Source organism: Quercus lobata, chromosome 2, assembly GCF_001633185.2.
Source record: "Quercus lobata isolate SW786 chromosome 2, ValleyOak3.0 Primary Assembly, whole genome shotgun sequence".
NCBI lineage: Eukaryota > Viridiplantae > Streptophyta > Magnoliopsida > Fagales > Fagaceae > Quercus > Quercus lobata.
This window is the reverse complement of record NC_044905.1, coordinates 64,338,854-64,356,721: the sequence shown is the minus strand read 5'-3', so window position 1 is coordinate 64,356,721 and position 17,868 is coordinate 64,338,854. Positions and strand designations below refer to the sequence as shown.

At 34.3% G+C, this 17,868-nt stretch overlaps 2 protein-coding genes across 2 annotated transcripts; both read left to right on the top strand.

The window, feature by feature from the left end:
• The first annotated feature begins 2,145 nt into the window (after window positions 1–2,145).
• LOC115976209 (protein REVEILLE 1) lies at window positions 2,146–5,707 on the top strand. The gene is made up of 6 exons (XM_031097357.1): window positions 2,146–2,640; window positions 3,387–3,521; window positions 3,599–3,710; window positions 3,805–3,866; window positions 4,036–4,446; window positions 4,555–5,707. The coding sequence occupies exons 1-6, from the start codon at window positions 2,629–2,631 to the stop codon at window positions 5,314–5,316; spliced, it is 1,494 nt and encodes a 497-aa protein (XP_030953217.1). The 5' UTR covers window positions 2,146–2,628; the 3' UTR covers window positions 5,317–5,707.
• Window positions 5,708–8,738: 3,031 nt separating this feature from the next.
• Window positions 8,739–12,780, top strand: LOC115976207 (expansin-A13). The gene is made up of 2 exons (XM_031097356.1): window positions 8,739–9,512; window positions 12,209–12,780. Exons 1-2 carry the CDS (start codon window positions 8,995–8,997, stop codon window positions 12,513–12,515), a joined length of 825 nt encoding a protein of 274 aa, XP_030953216.1. The 5' UTR covers window positions 8,739–8,994; the 3' UTR covers window positions 12,516–12,780.
• The last annotated feature ends 5,088 nt before the right edge of the window (window positions 12,781–17,868 follow it).

Here is a 17,868-nt window from a genome sequence, read left to right as displayed (position 1 = left end):
AAAATAAAATATACTACATGTTAATAATTTATTTGTTGACATGCACAAATTTATTGTGGATTTGTATTTTTTTTATATGAGAAAGGTTAATGAGTGCTCTTAGGATACTAGTTAAAAATCCAATTAAATAAAGTTTTTATGGGAAAAGAAAAAAAAAACAATTAATATTTTGACAGTTTTTTTCATTTCTCATAAAAGTGATGTCAACAAATTAACATGACCCTTTTTATATTTGGAAAATTTAACTTTATTTTTTATAAAACATATAAAATTATTATTTAACAAAATATTAATGGCATTTTAATGATTGTCCTTGGCGCATTCATTAACAAAATCCTTCATTTAATGTGAGTCAATAAGATTCAACTAAAAAAATGAGTATAAAATTAAAAGAATGCTACGTCCGTAACATTTTCACAACAAATCTTAGTTGGTAGGTTGTTACAGGTTTTTAATTTAAATTCAACAATGAAATTACTTTCTTACCCACTAGTAATAGCAAGTAACAATCTACTACATAAGATTTGTTGTGAAAATATTGTATACATAGCATTTCTCATTAAAAATAATATAAGAGAGAGAGAGAGAGAGAGAGATGTGACTTGTAAGTGACTTTAGAAAAATTGAAGGCAAGTTAGCTATACTGAACTAAATAGGAAGGAGAAAAAAAAAAAAAAAAAACCAATCAAAAACCAAGACAATCACCATAAATAAAGAGTTGTATGGCCATATCATGGTTACATCTTCTTATAAGAAATAAAAGATTGCATCGCTTGAAAATAATGAAGGAGTCTTGTAACTTAATTGGCAACTCTTAATATTTTCAACAAAAATGTTGTGGGTTCGCAGCTTCCCTCCTCATTGTTGTAACTATCAAATTATCAACCAAAAAAAAAAAGTAGCAAAATTCTTCACAAAATTAAAAATACCATAAATAAATTGGAATAGAAAGCCATCAAAGTGGTGCAAGAACATAAAAAATATAATGGGTATTGTGGGGATTTTAGTCAAAATTTAATCAAAATTTATTTCAGTCCTTTCAATTCTTCCCAATTTTAAAGGAAATAATAAATTTTCTTAGAAAAATTAGATGAATGAGTATTCTCTCCTATCTATTGTATCCCCTCCTATTTAAAATAAAAAACAAGAGAATAGAAGATCATCTCTTATACATAAACTCCCAAATAAGGTCATAGATGAAAATTTCTTTGAAGATATATCTTTCAAATCTATTCTTTTTCATCCTTTTTCCTCCTCCCAAATTAGTAGTTAGGGACAAAAAAGAAGGGGGAGGGGGAGGGGGAGGGCTGGAGTACCAAACACCAATATCATCCCATTAGATGGGAAAATAGGCCAAATTTTGCTTTTAATGCTAAGCATGTCATCTTTTAAAAATAAAATAAAATAAAAGCCTTTCTCAACTTAATTGGTACTTAGACAAATATTATTTAATGCAGTGAGAATTTTGAAAAAAAAAAAGAAAAAAACTTAAAAATTGTGAAGTTATAATTAAGTATGCGTTTGGGTAAGAATAAAAAATTAAAATTCTTTCACTATTCAGCTTATTTTTGCTATATTTATGGGTCCTATTGTACTTTTTAATACTATTCATAGACCCTACTGTACTATTCAACTAATTTTTACCTTTATCTACAATACTTTCAATAATAATTTTTTAATTCTAGTAGAGTAAACGGTATCTAAACATACTCGGCATCACGTAGTTGTAGATAAGAAGACATGACACGTGGGACCTTCAATGAAATGCGAGTACAATGCTCTACTTCCACACTCTGCGAGTATACCATTGAAAAAACAAAAACAAAAACAAAAAAAAACACACAAGTGTAATAAGAAGCGGGAGACAGGACAAGCTGAAGCCACGTGTCGGGGAGGGTTGTGCGACGAGAGCCACAAGAATCCATTGAATTCTCGAGCGTTCTGTGCATCTCAATTCAACTTCTATTGGAAAATTTAAGGAAAAAAATAATAATAAATAAAAAATAATATGAGAGACCCAACTCTGACGTGGCGCCTCTCTCTACTTTTTTTTTTTTTTTTTTTTTTCTTCTTCACAATCACAAGCCATATAAGATATATGGTACTTTAAAATAGTTATATTACTTTCCATTTCCAACTAGGATTTCATTTTCATTTCCCTGACACCAAACCCAACTTTTCTCTCTGCCTTTCTCTGCTCTCTTCTTCCTTTTTCATCTTCTTCTTCTTCTTCTTCTTCCTTAGCTCTGCCTTTCTCTTCCTCTCTGTGTTTTGGTTTCAAAGTCATCACTTTTGTTGTTCCTGTCTTTAAGGAGCCACATGACTACATGACATGACTAGTCGGTTTTTTTGATTGTTTCTTTGTTTGTTGATCTGATCTCTCTCGATTTTGGATCCAAGAAACCCCCCAAAAAAGAGTAAAAGTTGGATTTTTCTTTGTTTGTTTATGTATTCTTGGATGAAGATGGGTCGGGTCGGGTCCATTTACTGTCAAGAATTGGTTCCCTAAGGCAAGGCAAAGGGAAAAAAAAGGAATCTGGGAATTTAAGAATTTTTTTTGATTCTCTGCATGCAATTGCAAAAGGAGTAAGTAATAGTGATACAACTGCTGAGCGAGTTTCTGCATTCATGGCTATTCAGGTATCAATCAGCAAAGCTTTTTTTTTTTTTTTAATAATTTATTTGTTTTTTTGGGTGGTAATTATTAATTACTAAAAAAAGTACAAAAACCCAGATATGATATTGAATTACCAATTTTAATTTGAGTTCCGATCATTTATGTCAATTAATTATAGTCAAACATCACCATAACTTCAGCTATTAACTTTGACCTTAAACACAAACGCTTATATAACCTTATTAATTTTTATTTTTTATTTTTTTATTTCATAACATTTAAATGGCAGTTTTGTACAATCCTGAAAAATAGGATGACTTTTTTTTTTTTCTCTGCTTTCCTGTCCATTCATCTATTTGGAACAATTTTCTTGCAAATTATCTTTCTTGTTTTGACAATTGTTGTTGGGTTTTCACTATTTTCATGTTATTTGGTTTTGTCAATGGGAAATTACTCATAGCCATAGAGGAGTTTTGTGATATAGTCTTTTGGTTGAGGCCTGTTAAAAGTTTCCTACTTAATTTGCCAATAAAGGAAAAAGAATTATAGAGGGTATATATCATTCACTCTAAACTAATTTAGCTGACTGAACAGTTTAAAAGTAGCTTTTTTGTTGTTGTTGTGTTAGTTTAGCAAATAATTTAAGAATTCAGTTGTTAGATCCTGCTAATAGAATTTGTGGATGACTTGGTACTACAAAATTTTGCAAATTTTCTGTTACTAAGCTGGAAATTTTTTTGATGTGGTTTGTTTCCTCTTTTGGCTATAGGATCAAACTGTCGGTTCTCGTTCACATTCTGTGGTCCAGGCAAGCAATGGAATATCATTGAGTTCTGGCCTGCATTCTGTAACTGGTGTCCAACTAAGGGATCAGTTTTCTTGTGGCAATGATTATGCTCCCAAGGTTTTTACCTTTTCTGTCTTCTTCATGCTCCGCTTCTGCTCCGAGTTTCTTCTTATCGGTTGTTTTTGTGTCAACAGGTTAGGAAACCATACACAATCACAAAACAAAGAGAAAGATGGTCGGAGGAAGAGCATAAGAAGTTTCTTGATGCTTTAAAGCTGTATGGTCGGGCTTGGCGACGGATAGAGGGTATGATTCAATATTTCAATTTACATTTCTTATATTCTCAAGCAAATTCCTTGACTATGATCCATTTTCTTACATTATTTGGTTTCTATAACAGAACACGTGGGAACAAAAAATGCAGTTCAGATTAGAAGTCATGCTCAAAAATTCTTCTCCAAGGTTTACTGCTCTTATTCCAGTACCCATTTCCCTACCATAATATCTATGTTCCCTTTGTTAAAGTAAGTTAAATTTTTATGGACCCCAAGGTGTGCAACCTTTATAGATGGGTTCATGCATTCCTGCTCAGTGCCATTCTGATTCCCCTGCTTTTTTGTCTTTGTAATAGATCGCTCGCGACTCTAATGGTAGCAACACAACCTCCACAGAGCCAATTGAGATTCCTCCTCCTCGACCAAAACGAAAGCCTATGCATCCTTACCCCAGGAAACTTGTAATTCCACCTAATAAAGAAGTCTCCGCTCTGGAACAGCCAATGAGGTCTGCATCTCCAAATTCATCGGTTTGGGAACAAGAAGACCAATCTCCAACCTCAGTATTTTCTGCAATTGGTTCAGATACAGTGGGGTTCACTGATTCAGATACACCAAATGGCAGCTTATCCCCTGCTTCATCTACAGCTGGTGTCCAACCTGGGGGCTTAGTACTATCTGAACCCAACCAATCGACCGAGGAAAGTGCATCTCCATCACCAGCTCTAACAACTGTTGGTTCAGTTTCTGACGAGCAACTTCCCATGGTACTTGCTGATCCTTTGCTTGACAACATATTTGTCCAATTCAGTAAATGTCAAATGAAACCTTTTATTATATTCTGATGTTGTTTTATTGTTGGCTTCAATTCCCAGAAATTCGAGTTGTTTCCCAGGGAAAACAACTATGTTAAAGAAGGTGCATCAGAGGAAACGTCAAACCGGAGTCTTAAGCTTTTTGGAAGGACTGTGTTAGTAACAGATTCACACAGACCATCTTCTCCCACCATAGTGGCTGGTAAATCAATGCCTGCGGATATCCTCGAGGAAAAAGTTGTGCAACCATTACCATGGAACTTTGTCCCCGTGAAATCTATACAGGGGAATACAGAATATTCTTGGAGTCATTCAACACAGGGTGTACAGGGTGGCCTCTATTTCATGCAATGCCAGAAAGAAAACTCATATATGGCAGAAGCTAATTCTGCTGCTCCTATACCATGGTGGACCTTTTATGGAGGTTTACGTTTTCCTGTCATGCCATTCCATGAGGTGGAGCAATCAAAAGCACATTTGGGCTCTGATCTAGAAGAAGTCCAAGGTAAAGAAGTTCAGAAGGAAGGGTCTTGGACTGGTTCAAACAATGGATCAGTAACTGATGGGAACAATGGTGATAAATGTTCAGATGCTGAGACCCAGAGTTATCCACTTTTCCTTAAAGAGGAGAATCAAGAGGCAGGCCTAGTTTTCCAATTAAGACCAAGTGAAAATTCAGCCTTCTCTGAACTAGGAAGGAGCCCTGCAAAGTGTTTGAAAGGGTTTGTCCCATATAAAAGATGTGTGGCAGAGAGAGACACACAGTCCTCAACAATGAGAGGTGAAGAGAGGGAAGAGAAACAAATCCGGCTTTACTTATAGTGTGCCTCAGTGTAGTTTTCCTAGAGCAGCTTCCTTTGTTAGAAGATAGACCCTTTTTAACAGGCCGAGGGACTGATCTGGTTACAGTTTTAGTGTTGGATTATAGCGGTTTCAGCTGCTGGATGACCAAGGATGAGAAATAAAATCGGGTTTAAGCAGCAGCCATTTCTGCAGCTTTGCAAATTCTTATCTAGTTGTTCTGTTTTTACCTCCCAACTGTTCAAATCCATAAGCCCATCTGTTCTTGTATGCACAAATATTTCTTTTGCGTTACCCTTTTTGTACTCAAAATTAGCTTGTGTATACCTTCTAATCTTTTCCTTCTCTGTACTGTGAACCACTTGGGTCGCTTGATATGTTAAAAAAGAATAGTTTTTGCTTATTTATTTAATTGTTAATACATCAGCGTCTGCAATCTTTTGAGCTCGTTTTATCCAGAGGGTTTTAACCATAAAGGCGTGCTGTTTTGCAAAAGAAAAGTCATTGCTTTGTGAGACGAAATGGTGTGGTAACAAGATTCTTTTATGTGTTTCCAAAATATGAAAGAAGTGTCAGAGCTTACAAATGAGAGAAAATTGCAGAGACCATGATGTATATTTCTGGAGTCTTGGATCTATTATTTGGTTTGGCCATTGGCAGCTAGGTTCAAAACTCAAGATTTTTTATCTACTTTACTCCCCATTTATCTAAACTGGGCCTAACGGTGGGGTTGGAACAAGTTATATTAGAAATACGTAGTTAAATGATTAAATTTACCGTATCATAATAGTTAAATTTTTAGGAGAATTGATAATTTAACAAGCTATGTAGAGAAGGTACAAAGCAATTGTGAAAGGTTTTGGAGGATGAAGATAGATCTATTGGGATATTATTCTCGGAAGTATTTGTGTGAAGAAATTAGCTCAGTGATGAATTACATGGCTAGACTAGTGGGTCTAGCGGTTTCTACAACATAATTTTTTAGCCTTTCATGAATTCCTCTATTCTAAAATCTCTCCAAAGGCTGTTGTTTTCTTGGTTGGACCACTAAAACTGATTATTCCAGTAAACTAACTCTCATAGTAAAATTCCATGTTTCTAATCTAACCACAGTTGTGTCATATCTTTAAACCTTTTGGAATTGGAATATTCTTAACAGTTGCTATAGTCTCCTTGACAAGTTGTAATTTCAACAAATCCGGCCCCCACTGTTTGTATTGACCAGATTAGCTACAAAATGATATTGTTGACATGCTAAGATTTTGTTTTTTGGGTGTAAACTCATTCATCCAAGATATTCATGAATCCTTTCCCACCATATAGCATTTTCTATTGTTTTAATAGTATTAAACATTTTTCTATATTCTGTGTCATACTCTGGTAATTATTACAAAGTTAGATTGGGTTTGTGCTTATTTGACTTAGGTTTAGAATTGAGCTAAGCTGGGTTGGGCTTCAACCGAATTCGGCTTGGGTGATTGGGTAGTGTTGGGTCTTGTTTGAATTCGGGCTGGGCTATAATAGTTAGAGTGCAGAGGAAGTTGATCTAGAGCCTGAGATTGTTTGGGCAAAAATTTGATCTAGTTGCCATGACTAATGAGGGAGTTCATAGAGAGTTATTGCTTATTAGGGCTACCACGACTAAAACTAAAAGAGTGCTCACTGCTCACAATAAAGTGTTGAAACAAAGGAAGGGAATATTGATGCATTTGTTTCTCTGAGTTTCCGAATTTTCTTCATTGATTATTGGTTTGACATGATTTTTCCTTTTCCTTCATTTTTTTTAAGTATCTTACAAGATACAACATACTTTCACCAAATTTATTTATTTTTAAACAAAATAAAGTTAAACACCATTAAAAAAATTAATAAAAAAAAAAAAAAAACTCTACCAAACCACACTTTACTAAGTTTTAGAATGAAGCAACTACCATATTTCAGAATAAATCTTATCACCGCTAAATATAGAATATAACCTAAGCTCACAACAAAAGGATTATCTTTCATTCGAAAATGAATAAATTTTATGGCTTAGATTAAATATTATAAATAAAAAATTATATCCAACATCACATTATTTAAATAAAATCATAATTAAGAAATGGACTTTCTTCATTCTAGAGTCTAGAAATATAAGAGCATCCCCATCCGGTTCTTTAAAATGCATTATTCTCTAAAATAGATAACATTGTAAAAAAAGGACACAAAAATACACCTAGATCCAGTTGTGTATTTTGCAAAAATTTATACTAAATGTAGCTCATCTAAATCTTTTTTTCTTCAATTTTTTTATTCAATTCTCTCTCTCATCTAGATTAAATAAAATAGAAACTCTGTCTCTCTCTCTCTTACATATACTAATCGGCAACAAAAGTTCTTTACACTTGAAGATTGGATTTGGGTTGTTAATGTAGATCTAACGTAGAGTTGGTGCAGATTCGGTGGATTGCAGTGCAGATTGAGGGTTCAAGGTTTTTTCTATTGGGGTCAGGTCAAATAAAGATGATGGAGCGACGACAGTGTAGTAATAAAAGCTCAACTGATTGTAGGATTGCGGGTTTTCTAGCTCTGTTGTTGTGGGTATATAAAATAGTTATTTTGTATTATTTTAATGAGATTTATTGCAAAATAAAGAGTAAGATGTTGGGAGGAGTATTGTAAAACTCGTTAAATAACTTGGATTTCATTTTTTTTAAATGCAAAATCAGGTGAGAATCAGGGTTGTAAACTAGCCAAGTTTTATCAAGTAATGAATGCTCAAGCTCAACTCGACAACAAAAGTAAAATATTAAAACTTGGCTTGAGTTTGACACAAACTTACAAATAATGTTCAAACTTGAACTTATCAAAAAGTCTAAAAGTTTGAACTTGACTTGATTCATTAGTTAAGCCAAGTTCAAACTCAATATCAAGCTCAATATTAAGCTTTTGATCTTGAGATTCAACACAATTACATTATCAAGTTTATTATCTAGCCTATTTGGTTTAGACGAGTGTGTCCCAACTCTATAATGAATTAAAGTCTTAGAAAGATATAAATTTATTTGTCATGCTCATATCAAGATTATTACCAACCTATTACATGCCTAGGCTTAACTTTGTTTGTATCAAGCCCTAATGTTCACAAACTTGTTTATGATCAATTCTTTTTTACTTGGGTTCAATACATTTATTAAACAAGTTTAAAACTAAAGCTCAAACTTGATTTATTTATAAATAAACAAAAATGAATGAGTTATTTATTGATCAAAACCTAAGTTATTTATGAATACCTGATTCCTTAAAGCTCAAATAATGATATGCATAGCGTCTATTATCCTAATCTAATCAGATTAACCGGGAAAAAAAGATATAAAGTAGATCTTTATAGCTGGCTATATTGTAACTTCACAAGAGCGACAAAGACAGAAAAAGTGGGAAAAGTTAACACAGTTCATCAATGCTAGTGGAGGTAAAAAGAGAGAAACCAAACAAAAGAAGAAAAGCACTCTGCAGTAGTGAAACATAATTAGTTCAGCATAGAATATAATTATTTAGAGGAGAACCCTTTCCCAGTTTTCTCCACCGTCACTTTTTCTTTTCTTTTGCTTGCTCATCTTTTTCTATCTCTCTCTCTCACACACTCAAGTCACACTTCACACTCAACAACTCTCTCTTTCTTTACATTTCAATTTCAAAAACAAAGGAAAGAAAAAGAAAATGCCATTACCTCTGAAGCTGAAGCTGAAGCTGATCCATATTCTCACTCTCCTGTTCACACTACTGTCATCACTACCAAGAAGAGCCACCTCCCACTACTCTTACTCCTCGTCGCCACCCAGCTACTCCGCCGCCCCGCCGCCTGAGTGGCGATCCGCACGCGCCACCTACTACGCGGCGGCAGACCCGCGTGACGCGGTGGGAGGAGCGTGCGGGTACGGTGACCTGGTGAAAGGAGGTTACGGAATGGCGACTGCGGGGCTGAGCGAGGTGCTGTTCGAGCACGGGCAGATCTGCGGCGCGTGCTTCGAGCTGCGGTGCGTGGATGACCTGCGGTGGTGCCTTCCGGGGACTTCGATCATACTCACGGCTACTAACTTCTGTGCACCCAATTACGGGTTCCCGGCCGACGGCGGCGGCCACTGCAACCCTCCTAATAAGCACTTTGTTCTCCCCATTGAGGCCTTCGAGAAGATCGCAATCTGGAAGGCCGCCAACATGCCTGTCCAGTATCGCAGGTATATAAGACTATCTATGCGTATTATTTAAAAATGTCACATGACTTGTTATTAAAGGTACATAGAACTATCTAGGCTTATTATTTAAACATGTCACGTAACTTGTTATTAAAGTCATGTGACTAAAAATTACACATGGGCCTAAAAAGTATATTATCTTACCAACTTTCCTTTTAATTTGAGTCCAATTTTGTTTGTGTGTACATAGTGAGATTCATACAGGCAAGATGAGATACATTATTGCATTACATTACATATTCTCTAGGTCTTACCTAAATTTAATTAATTGAAACTTTCACATTAAAATAGAAACTCATTGGTGTGGTGTGCCCCCATTTTCTTTGTTTTTTTTTTGTCCCTAGCTCTTATTCATGTGCAGTCCATGTGTTGAGTGAGGTAAAATCATTGCCTTTTAATATATCATTAATTAAAACAAATTGAAGAAAGTGATGTTCTTCCGATTAAGTGTTTAAAAATCCACTTGATATGTCCCCAACACTTGGAATTGTCAATTTTCAATTTTGGCTTAGCGTAAGCTGCGTAACTGTGTACAAGTATAGAATATGTCGGTAGATGATAGGTGTATTACTATGAAATTTTCCTTCTAGAGAGTCGTCAAATCTCCTAGATAGGGCCCTACACTGTTTATAATTGCCATGCATTTTGCTTTGGCACATTCACATATTTTTGGAACTTGAAAAGCATCTTTTGGTTTTGATGAATATCAAATAGTTCAAGAAGTGACGCAACCCTCTATTGAGCAAAGCCTATAAATCAAAAATGTTAAACAAGGATAAATCCAATAGTAATTATAATTTTTTTTTTACTTGTAAAACAATATATATTTTGGTAATGTTGTCATTTTTTTTTATTATACCTATCACTTTTTCACTAGTATTATTGATAAGTTCCCACTTCATATCATTTACTTTTGCAACAGAAATAATGGTATCCAAAGCATCCATACGCTCTCTTGATCAATGGAATGAATGACCCTTTTGTCTTTGGCTAAAATTTACTTCAAGATTAAGGAAAATTGAACTTTAAAGTTTAAACCCAATCATTTAGATTTTAGAGGTGTAACAAATTAAGTCCTATAAAGTATTATCTAAGTAACATATAAATCCTAAGGTTTAAAAAAGTAACACATTAAGTGTTTGTTTGGTTTGCGCATCCACATTTTGGATGTCCGTGTTTCAGGCGTTTTTTTTTTAAAATCAGCGCCTATTGCACTGTCCTATGAACAGTGCAAATAGGCATGTGAACAGTAATTTTAAAAGTGAACAGTAACCAAAAAATGATTTTTTTTATTATTTTCAATTTTCAGCAAAATAAGCGGTATTCAAACGCACACTAAATCTTATAGTTTCAAAGCTACAAATTAGCCCTACATGATGTGAGAGTCTAATACATACATATCTAGATTCTAGAGAGTAACATGGCAATAATGAGATGGGACAAGGGGTGACACTGTAGCATGTGCCATGTGGGATATGTGGAATAACATGACATGACTGAATTTTACATGTGATTATTCTAGCTAAATCTAAATGTGCTATGTGGGATATGTGGAATAACATGACATGACTAAATTTTACATGTGATTATCGTAGCTAAATCTAAATGTGTCAAGTTTGTTGTAATATTTGAAAATTGGAGGAAAATTTTGTTAGAAGCACATGCACATGCTAGATTTTAGGAAGTTGCTAGAAATAGAAGCCATGTGCTTTATTAAATTTAACATGTGATTAATATGTTATAACTGTATTTTTGGCATGTGATAAATGTGAGTTAGTTGTGGATGATGTTATCACACATAACCAATTACTAGGTTATAAATATAGGAGTACATACATTGTAATTGATAGATTGATTATTAGTAAATTTCATAAAATTGTATTTGAGTTTTAGATTGAGGTGTGAATCCTTCTCTATGATTTCAAAAGCAACAAGCTAAACCTTGATGCCTAAAAAAGTAACATATAAAACTATCAACCTGTCTTAAATCCCAAATTATATTCTTTTTAAATGGATTGAGGTTTAATTTGTTGCTTATTCAGATCTTAGGATTTAATTTGTTACTTTTGAAAATAGGGTTTAACTCCTTACTTTTTAAAATCTCAGGATTAATTTGTTACACCCATTAAACTACAGGGTTTCAAGTATAATTTTCCCAAAAAATAATTTTTCTTTGAACCTTATTCTGAAGAAAATTTCACCTAATTAGAGCTCAATGAGAAACGGGACATGTGTTGCAGATCTGAAAAGTTTAATACTTGTTGAATTATCCGGTAAATATCTCCAAAAATATATTAGTGCCGGAGATCATTCCGGACTTCACAATTGGAAATGCTCAAATAGTTTCAAGTAATATTGTTAATGGCTAAATGAATGTTTCTGATAATTTGTTCTCCTTTTTCTCATTCAATATTACTGAATGATTTTGTTGGCTATATGTGTGTGTGTGTGTGTGTGTGTGTGTGTGTGTGTGTGAGAGAGAGAGAGAGAGAGACAGAGAGAGAGGTATAAATTTGGACCAATTTAGTTCTTGTAGGCACATGTTCATCAGTCATCAGCCCTGTCCCCTCTTCTAATAACAATATAATAGAATGAAAAGCTGAGCTTGCAAAGAGACCGAGTATTACTGTAATGAGAAGAATGTCTATCTTTGCCTCAATTTTTGTTGGTTTTGACAGGATAAAGTGCAGAAAGGAAGGAGGAATTCGATTTACAATCGATGGTTCAAATATCTTCATTTCAGTGCTGATCACCAATGTTGCTGGTGCTGGAGATATAGTTGCCGTGAAGATCAAGGGTTCTAGAACTGGTTGGCTTCCAATGGGTCGTAATTGGGGCCAAAACTGGCATTTAAATGCCGATTTAAAGAATCAACCTCTCTCATTTGAGGTCACCGGGAGTGATGGCGTGACTGTCACATCTTATAATGTTGCTCCCAAGAATTGGAATTTTGGGCAAACATTTGAAGGTAAGCAATTTGTGTAGTATCAGTGGGGTAAAGAATGAAGTTATATTAAAGGGGAGAATTTCCTGACCTTTCTTTTTTCCCCCTTTTTTTCTGTTCTTTTTTAGTTTTCATTAATAGGGTGGATAAGGTTGTAGGATATGGGGCTTATATTTTTAAGGGAGTGATAGTCATTCGGTTGCAAAATGATGTGCTACAAAGATGTATGGGAAAGCATAATTGTTGAAATGTAAAAGAAAAGAAATTAGTCAAACATATCTTCCTCGTGAAAATCTTATTTTTGTTGATGATTGGTAATTAACAACGTAGTTTCTGTCAGTCGATTATCTAACAAAAACACAGATCAAGATGGAACAACTCAATCCTAAAAAAAATGTTGGTTCTAGTTAGATCAACTAATAAAGTCTCTGATGGTTAAATAAAAGATCTGAATACAATGGTCTCTTATTGATTCAATATATTTAAAGTACTCACCAATATTTTATATTTTAAAGACCCAAATCGTTTATAAAAAGAACCAATTTCTTCAAATTAGACCAAAGATCAAAGATTAACTGATCGAATTATGAGTGTCATAATCAATTAAAATGTAAATAAGAGCATTCACAGTAAGGAAGCTATAAAATATAGCTTTTAGGAACTTAAAAACCAACTTTATTTATTTTAACAATTCACACCCAACATCACCTAACATCAAAGACTATTTTGACATTCATCTCATTAAATAAAAAAAAATTAAAAATAAAATAAAATTAAAAAAAAAAAAACTCCGAGACTCACTGAGACAAAACCCAGCAACCAATTGCTGTCAAAAAACCCAACAACTCAAAAAAAACAACCGATAAAAACACCGTTGATACATACACAACAACTTAGAAACCCAGAAAACACCACTGATACAAACACCACCAAATTTTAGCCACACACTCACCGTAACCCATGACCCACAATGACTCACAACCCATCAAAAATCCTAATATCACATTCGATTATCAATACTCATCAAAAATATTCTCTACAAAATACCAAAAACCCAAATATCAATACCAAAAAACACTCAAACCTCAAATCTAAAAATCAATCTCAATTGGAATGGAACCTTGAGCCCTGCTGCCTTGCCGAGTCCTCACTCTCTAAAGACGCTGACACTCCCAACTACAACCACGCCATGCTCCACCTCATCTCCAAACCCTTCGTCGACGAGACCCACCAAATCAAGCCACTAAGACAAAACAACTAAGCCACCGAGACCCACCAAATCAGACCCACATCACCACCGTGCCTTATGACCTCAACCACCAAATTAGACCCACAAACCGCCAAAGCACAACCACGAAACCACCAAGAACAATCACAAGGCATGGGAGAGAGAGAGAGAGAACAGAGAACAGAGAAGTGAAAGAGGAGAGAGAAGAATTTAGCCAAAAAAAAAAAAAAGAAGACAGAAGAGAGTTGAGAGTGAGATAAAAGAGACATTGGGAATAAATGTTTACTTTCAATAACAGCTCACTGTAGCATGAAGGTAAATTATAGCTAACAACTTTAGCTATAGCAACTTTGTTGTAGGGCTTTTTTGTGTGGTTGAAATGCTAAAATAACTTTTGAGTTATTTTAGCATCTTTATTATGAGTGCTCTAATAGAGTAAAACACATCAGGCAACATCCCAATGCCTAGCTCAAAGGCAAAAGTAGAGGTCATAAATTGGGTTCACCTAAGCCAGATTCTACCAAAAAATAAATAACCATGCCAGGTTCAGTACATTACTTAGCAAAAACACAACAAATACAAAATGAAAAGCTGGTTAATCAAAATGACCTATCAACCAAAGAACATTAAGTCTCCCCAGCCTTTTCTCCCTTTTACCAAATCGACAAATGCAAACTAGTCAGGTTTGAGTTGGACTCATGAGTGAAATGCACCAAACTGCGTTGTAGATTAAAACATGTTATGTGCACATCAGGCAACGTGCCAAGACCTAGCTCGATGACAATGGAAGTCATAAACTAGGTTCACCTACCTACACTCTCCCACTCTTTTTCTCTCTTTTCCCAAGCTCACAAATGCAAACTAGTTAGCCTTGAGTTGGACTCAAGATTGATATGCATTAGACTGCATAAGAGATTAAAACACGATATGTGCACATCAGGCAACATTCTAAGACCTAGCTCAAAGGTAACAATAGTAAAAAACGAGGTTCACCTACCAACGATTTCAGTAAACTATCTTGCCAAAATACAACAAACAAAAAATAAGCCAAATGCAAACTTGGTAAATCAAATTGACCTATCAACCACACAAAATTAACTTCAAGTCCCTCAAGAGTCTCACCCACCCTTTCCTCTCTTTTCCCATATCCTGAAATGTGGACTATTCAGGTTTGAATTGGACTCATGATAGAAATGCATATAATTGCAAACTAGATAAAAGTATAAAACATGTCTTTGAGTTTTTAGATCTTTTAGATGCTTATCTTTTGAGAACTGTCAATCAAGCCGTTTCATTGTAACCCGGTCAGACTGGTCCAGTCCAAGCTTAAAAACATTGGCATTCACTCTAAAGTATTTCTTGACCAACAAATTTACCACTCCATCTTTAAATCTCCTTTTACTAAACTTACACTCCAAGTACTCTATTTTAGACTTGCTTAACCTAAATAGATTCTAAATCCTCCCTCAAGATTTCCAACTTGGGGAAGTTTCATCCAAAAACACTATATTGTCTGCAAAAAGCATATATACCAAGGGACTTCATTTTGAATTTATCAAGTAATTCTAAGAGTATTTAGATCTAAAAAGAAAACTCCTACTCCTACATGAAGAGAGCATAGATAAAAACATACAAAAACAATAAATCATGTATGGAGTTAAAAAAAAAAAAAAAAAAAACAAGCTTCATCCACTCATCTCTTTGCTAATTAGCCAGAAAAAGAAGTGTAAATCGTGAACTTCTCATTGAGCAACAGAAACAAACTTCTTAACTCTTCCTGATTATAATGTTATGATAGCTGTAGATACTGTTGTCATATTTTCATTAGCTTATACTAAGATATTAAAAAAAAAAAAAAGTTTAAAAGGATAACTGCAGATGGATTGACCGTAGTTCATGCTTCATCCTCTCCAGAGTTACTACTCAAAAGTAAAAACTGTCCTTGTTATTTCTTCAACTAAAATTACGTTATCAGCAAAAAGAAATTTTTATTTTTATAATGTCATCAGCAAAAACAATATAACATTGGATCCTCTTCATCAACGTTCATATGACAAAGAGGACTTAATGCCTCCAATTCTCTGTGGAAAACCATTTTTCCTGTCTTCAGTCAACAGAGTTATTTGATTTTCAAGTTAGCAACAGAACAGAAGAAGAAACAGTTTTGAAAGGAATATAACTGCATAATAGATTAAAACACATCAGGCAACATCCCAAGGCCTAGCTCAAAGGCAACAGGAAAGCCATAAACTGGGTTAACCTAACCATGCTAGATTCAGAACATTACTTAGCAAAATAACAGCATACAAAAGAAATCAAATGAAACATAGGTTAATCAAAGATTCAAAATGACCAATCTATCAACTACAGAAAATTAACTTAACGTCCCTCAAAGTCTCCCCCACCCCATTTCTCTCTTTTCCAAAGTCCCTTGAGTGGGACTCATGATTGAAATGCACATAACTGCATAATAAATTAAAACATAATATGTGCACATCAGGCAACATGTGAAGACTGATACAGTGAATCTTCACAAGTATGATCATCTTTTTGATCAGATAAGCACCTTTTGTAACAGTTTAGTATTGCTTCCTTTTGTAACAAAGGTTGTTAATGACATGGGCTTGGTTAGTTAGTTTTGAATTGGCCAACTATATGTAATCAAAAGGCTGTCCAATAGGAAGTTACCTTGCCATGTATAAATAAGCAAGGTTAAGCAATATAATACAATTTTGTTAGTCAATTTACCTAAATCCCGTAACCCTTAATTTCTAACCTTAGCCACATCAGGACCTAGCTCAAAGGCAGAAGTCGAGTCATAAACTACCTACCTATACCAGATTCAGTACATATTAAGCAAAAACACAACAAATACAAAATAAACTAAATGAAATCTTGGTGAACCAAATTGACCTATCAATCACGCAAAATTAATTTCAACTCCCCCAAAGTCTTGCCCACCCTTTTCTCTCTTTTCCCATATCCTGAAATGCAGACTAGTCAGGTTTGAAATTTTGAATTGGACTCACAATTGAAATGAAGATAACTATATGCATAGTAGATTAACACATGATATGTGTTTGATGTGGTGCATTTGGAGGGAAAGGAATGCACTTAATTTTGAAAGAAGCGAGTTGTCCACAGATAGATTGAAATTCTTGATTTTGTGTTTCAGGATGCTAAATGAATGGATGAAATTGTGGTTCACCTTTCATCCTCAAACTTTTTTGAGGTTTTAGATCTTTTCTTTGCTAATCTTTTAAGGTCCACTCCCGTATACATCCTGTGTATGAGGGTTGCACCCCTTTACGTGCTTTCTATAATGAAATTTTGATATGTGCAAATCAAGCAACATGCCAGTCAGTACACTATTTAGCAATAATACATCAAGCACAAAATAAACTAATACAAGCTTGCTTAATCAAAATGACCTATCAACCACACGAAATTTAAGTTCGAGTCCCCAAAAGTCTCTCCAACCCTTTTTCCTCTTTTCCCTAATCCTCAATTGCAGACCGGTCAAACACTGGGAAAAAAAAAAAAAAAAAAAAATCCTGAAAATACTTCAATATTTCACTATATTTAATTCTTTTTCTTTTTCTTTTTTGAATATATTATGTCAAATCCATAAAATTAAACATAAATAAACGATAATAGTTGGATAATCCAACCTACCAACCACAAATTACATGCATATCTTCCCTGCAAAAAATAAGTAAAGAAATGAAAAGTGAAGTACACTAATATTATTTCAGTTTCTTGTTACATTATTGGCATGGAAATTGGTTTCAATAAGACCACCAAGAGAAAGGAGGGGAAAAGAAAAAAGATCTATTCAGCTTCACACGTTACACCCAAAGAGAAAAGAAGTCCAACTCAAAACCCAATAGACTTCCAAAAAGGATCAAACTAAACCCAACACTGTGAGCCATAAACCATAATTTTGGTATCAACCAATCTGGCAAATTGGTTTCAAACTGGCCCTTAAAATAAATGAAGTTGTGCAAACTAATTCTTACTAGAGCTCCAACAAATTGTACTTTCTATGAGAAATTAAAATAGCTGAAATGCCAGTAAACTTTAAAGTGACATCCATAATAATGAAAAATGCTGATACAGTTCACAAGTCACCTATGAATGATAAGCCTATTATTACAATAATATGC

Bases quoted from the DNA above. Each gene is read 5' to 3' on its own strand.
- LOC115976207 (XM_031097356.1), top strand. From the start codon at position 8,995: ATGCCATTACCTCTGAAGCTGAAGCTGAAGCTGATCCATATTCTCACT. The intron at 9,513-12,208 runs GTATATAAGACT...TGGTTTTGACAG, and splicing joins ATGCCTGTCCAGTATCGCAG to GATAAAGTGCAGAAAGGAAG.
- LOC115976209 (XM_031097357.1), top strand. The intron at 3,711-3,804 runs GTATGATTCAAT...TTTCTATAACAG, and splicing joins GGCTTGGCGACGGATAGAGG to AACACGTGGGAACAAAAAAT. The intron at 4,447-4,554 runs GTACTTGCTGAT...TTCAATTCCCAG, and splicing joins CTGACGAGCAACTTCCCATG to AAATTCGAGTTGTTTCCCAG.